Raw genomic sequence first — 4275 nt, forward strand, 5'->3', positions numbered from 1 at the left:
AAATATGATGATATGATATATGATTTTAAATTGTTAGCATTCTAACTGTATATCATTTTCGTATTCCTAATTTGAGTTACAATAATCAATACTTAATACTTTATTGAATTTAGAATGTCAAATAAGTTGGTGGCTGAACTAGAGGTCTAATTTCTTTCATTTTGAAAACAAGTTGTAATTATTAATCTAGTATCCATAATGGTAGAAAACTAAAAAACTTATAAATAGGTCATAATTAATTTATATATAATTTAGTTTGATATTGTAACTTGAAGCCACCGAAGTTCAGATGTGCTATGAATGTGATTTGATGACATTTTATACTATTAGCATAATATTCAAAATGCTACTAAATGAAGAAAAAAATTGAATTAAGAAAATGCTCCTATAAAAAAAAGAAATTGAATAAGAAAGAATTAATAGGATAAGAAAGAAATAAAAAAAATTATTAGATAAGAGAAAAATAAAAAGAGAGATAATTTAAATTATTAATTTCATTCTTACTAATTATTTGCTTTCACTCTGTTGCACGCCAAACACAACTAATATTTGATTTTCTACTTTTTAATTAAATGGCACTATATGGAATTGCTGGTAACTTAGCTTGGTCTGTCCCTTTTTCTGCATATAATATATGTGTATATGTATATGTATGCCGACATAAATTTTGTTTATTCTTATTGATTGTTATTGTCTTAAAGGAAAAATGCATATTTTTCATATATGTGTATATCACCATTATGGCACTTAGATTCCACTGATAATATGCAGATGCTACCAATTCTCTATATACTAATTAATTACTCTTATTTTATATATATATAGGTTCCGTACCTTTAGCTATTATTGATTAAGAAATACTTAGTATATAGTCCAATCAAAACTTTTATAATTATTATCAATTTATGACCCTTTTTTTAGCATTCTCAACGTTTTCTGTTAATCAAAAGCCATGCTATTTCTTCTTTTTTATTTTTTGGGGTGATGAGAGTTATATGAGTTGCACATGGTCCCAGGACTACTAAAGAATTCAATTTACAGATATTACATGTGGTGATGGCTCGTTATTATACAGTAGATAGTAGATATTATAAACAGATTATATAAGACTTCTCCATAAGTATAAATTTTTCTTCTTGTAGATTGAATAGAATCATCCACTATAGCCATGGATAACAGTAGTGATGTTCCAGCATGTGTTCAGGTTTGTGTAGGATCTACTACTAACTATAAATTAATTACTAGTATTTTTTGTTTTCACCTTTCACACAATCTGCCCCTTTCACACATATAGTATTATCCTTGCTATGAACTTCTTAAAATTCTCATGTGTACATATATATTAGTAGTTTAGTACTAAAGCATAGTAACACTTTATCTTACCTCTTAATTGATTATTTTGGCAGTTAAGTATTATTTTACATTGTTATTTTTTTAATTCTTTTGATGATGTACATGTTACTAACATTTAACTGCAATGTCTTACTAATCTTATAAATCTTTGTTGTTTTAGATGTCAGGTTCTAAAAAAAATAAAAAATATTTGTCAATTAAAGTACAAAAGTCTGGTAATAAGGAGGTGATTAGTGCACACAAAACTAAGCTTTCACACCCTAAGTCTACAAAATCACGAGCTCCAGTTCATTCACATGTATCTAAAAAGCCTTCAGCATTACCACCCTCTTTTTTGCAGCCACCACAAAAATTCAAGAGAAATTTACTATCTTCCCATGCCGATCATACACCACCACCATCACCATCACCATCACCATCACCAGCTGAATCACCATACTGTTCACCTATCCAACCTCAGTCATTTGATAATGCTCCTAATAATGAACGAAATTTACATCATGCTCACTCATCGGATGAAAATTATCACGATGAATCTCTTGCTCAAGAAAGTGAACTTGTCACTCAAGAAGGGCTCTTGAAAATAGAGCCTTTTGGCAATGAGTAAGTACAACAATCAGTTTTGTGTTTTAACGTTCTCTATATTGTTTTTATTGTGAATACATGTGTAATTACTCATTATTTGAACTTCTTATAGGTTTAATCCATGTATTGCTATTCGTCATGTAACAAATACCATTAAAAGCAAATTTTTAGAATTCTACCCTTCCTAGAGACATGCCAGTGAGCAAATGCGAGATTTGTAGTTTACTGAATTTAAGGTAAGTATTTATTATCATTTTTTTGTTATTTTGATATTATACATAGTGGGTAATTCAATGTATATGTTTGTTTTCTTTTATAGAAAAATTGTATATGGAAACCTCAACACAATGCAAGAATTCGTCAAATTTTTGAAATTAAAGGGAGTGATCGATTAAGATCGTTGATGAATCAGAAGAGACGCAATTATTCAAAAGACCCTAACCATGTACCAAAATATATTCCTGAACCCGTTTGGCATCAACTATTACATTATTTTGCTACAGATTCGAAATTTAAGAATTGGTCAGTAGCAAATACTGTGAATCGAGCATCAAATGCTGGAAGTTCCATGCATACTGGTGGTTCCATATCTATGGGTGAACATGCACGCAGAATGGTAAGATAAAAATAGTTTATTTATAGTCTTTTTCTTATTATGTGCAATGTTTTCTTATTCTTTTTTCTTTCCTATCGATTAAAACTATTATATTATAGGAGAAAGCTACAGGAGTAAAACCTTCTCTAGAGGAGGTTTATACTAAATGCCACACCAAAAAAGACAAAAGTTGGATTGATGAAAGATTTGAGAAAGTCATTGTATGTGATGCTAATTTGTTCTTCTTTTTGTTTTTTTTCAACTGCTAATTTTCACTATATGTTAGTATTTGTTCATAACATATTTAGTTGCGATTAACATGAATTGATTTTGTAGGGTGAATTCAAAAAGCGAAAGACAGAACTTTCTCAAGTAGCTTTATCCTTGGATAATGAGGGAGATGTTGAGGCATCTAAGGAAAGCCTAGATATACTAGATGATTATACTGTTTGGAATGAAGTTGTGACAAAGGGAAAAAAGAAAGCTGCTTTTGGTTTAGGTTCTTTTGGTTTAGATCTCTCTTCAAAGTTGGATTCCAGAAATTGTTCAGAGACATCCAAAGACAATCTAAATATTGAGCAAGAACTTCACATGTGGAAAGAAAAAGCAAATGAGCAAGAAATGATCAATGAAGAGCAAAAGGTTAAGTTGAAAGATGCTGAGCACAAGTTAAAAGATCAAGGACGTCAACTAAAAGTTCAACAGAAAAGAATTGGTTCTACTGAAAAGACAATTCATGCTTTGTATAAAAAGTTGAATCTCCCACTTCCTTCAACCTTGTCTGATCCTACGGAAGATGAGTTTGGGACAAGCTCTAGTGATGATAACATGAGTGATTGATATTTGGAGTATATGTTTCTTCTGATTTAGATTAAGAAATATTTAGGAGAATTAGTTAGTACATTTTATTTTATTCATGATATTTGACCTTTTTAAAGGCTTTCTTTGTTTTAGTTTAAGTATTTTTTCTTATTTTAGTTTGATTACATTTATGGACAAAAGTATTTTAATAATAAATATTTTTTTAACTCTTTTATGGTAATTAATTTTTTTCATGATTTTATTATGTGTTTATAATTTGGATGATGTAATATGAAAAAAATGATTATGATGGTCTTAATATAGAAAGAAAATCGAATAAAATTTATTTTCTAAAATATTTATCTATTAAATAGCAAATTATTTTGTATGAAAATTATTTCAAATATTATATTAAATTTGTAGAAAATTTGTGCGAAATAATTTTTTGTTTTGTATAAAATTTGTTTCAAATACGGAAATTCTTTTAAATTAAATTTGTCTGAAATTTAATTGAAAAGAAATATTTGATTTGTTTAAAATTTGTTCGAAAAAAATTTGTTATATTTGACTAAATTCGTTAGAAATTTGTCTGAAATAAAGTATATTTTTTGTTTGAAATTTGTCTGAAATACGTTGTTTTTATGTTAGCTAATCTGTCTGAAATTCATCTAAAATACATCATAATAGTTAGAAATCTAGCAGATAAATGCCTATTCGAAATCTGTCACAAAATCGTCTAAAAAAAATTTCAGACGAAATTTCAGACAAAATTTAAATTAGCAACAAGGCTTTTTGGGACAAAAAAATTCGTCCCAATTTTGTTTGAAAGAAAAAATTTGTCTCTAATTTGTTCGAAATTTATTTCAATTTCGTCTCAAAATTCGTCTGAAAAAGCCCTATTTTAATAATAAGGAATAAAAAATTTTTTTGAATGATTGTAG

At 28.1% G+C, this 4275-nt stretch overlaps 1 protein-coding gene across 1 annotated transcript; it reads left to right on the forward strand.

Annotated features, from left to right (window-relative positions):
* On the forward strand, positions 1169 to 3375 carry LOC110271535. Its single transcript, XM_021122501.1, has 5 exons — positions 1169 to 1204; positions 1694 to 1956; positions 2051 to 2078; positions 2258 to 2554; positions 2870 to 3375. Exons 1-5 carry the CDS (start codon positions 1169 to 1171, stop codon positions 3371 to 3373), a joined length of 1128 nt encoding a protein of 375 aa, XP_020978160.1. The 3' UTR covers positions 3374 to 3375.

Source organism: Arachis ipaensis, chromosome B04 (genome assembly GCF_000816755.2).
Source record: "Arachis ipaensis cultivar K30076 chromosome B04, Araip1.1, whole genome shotgun sequence".
Taxonomy (NCBI): Eukaryota; Viridiplantae; Streptophyta; class Magnoliopsida; order Fabales; family Fabaceae; genus Arachis; species Arachis ipaensis.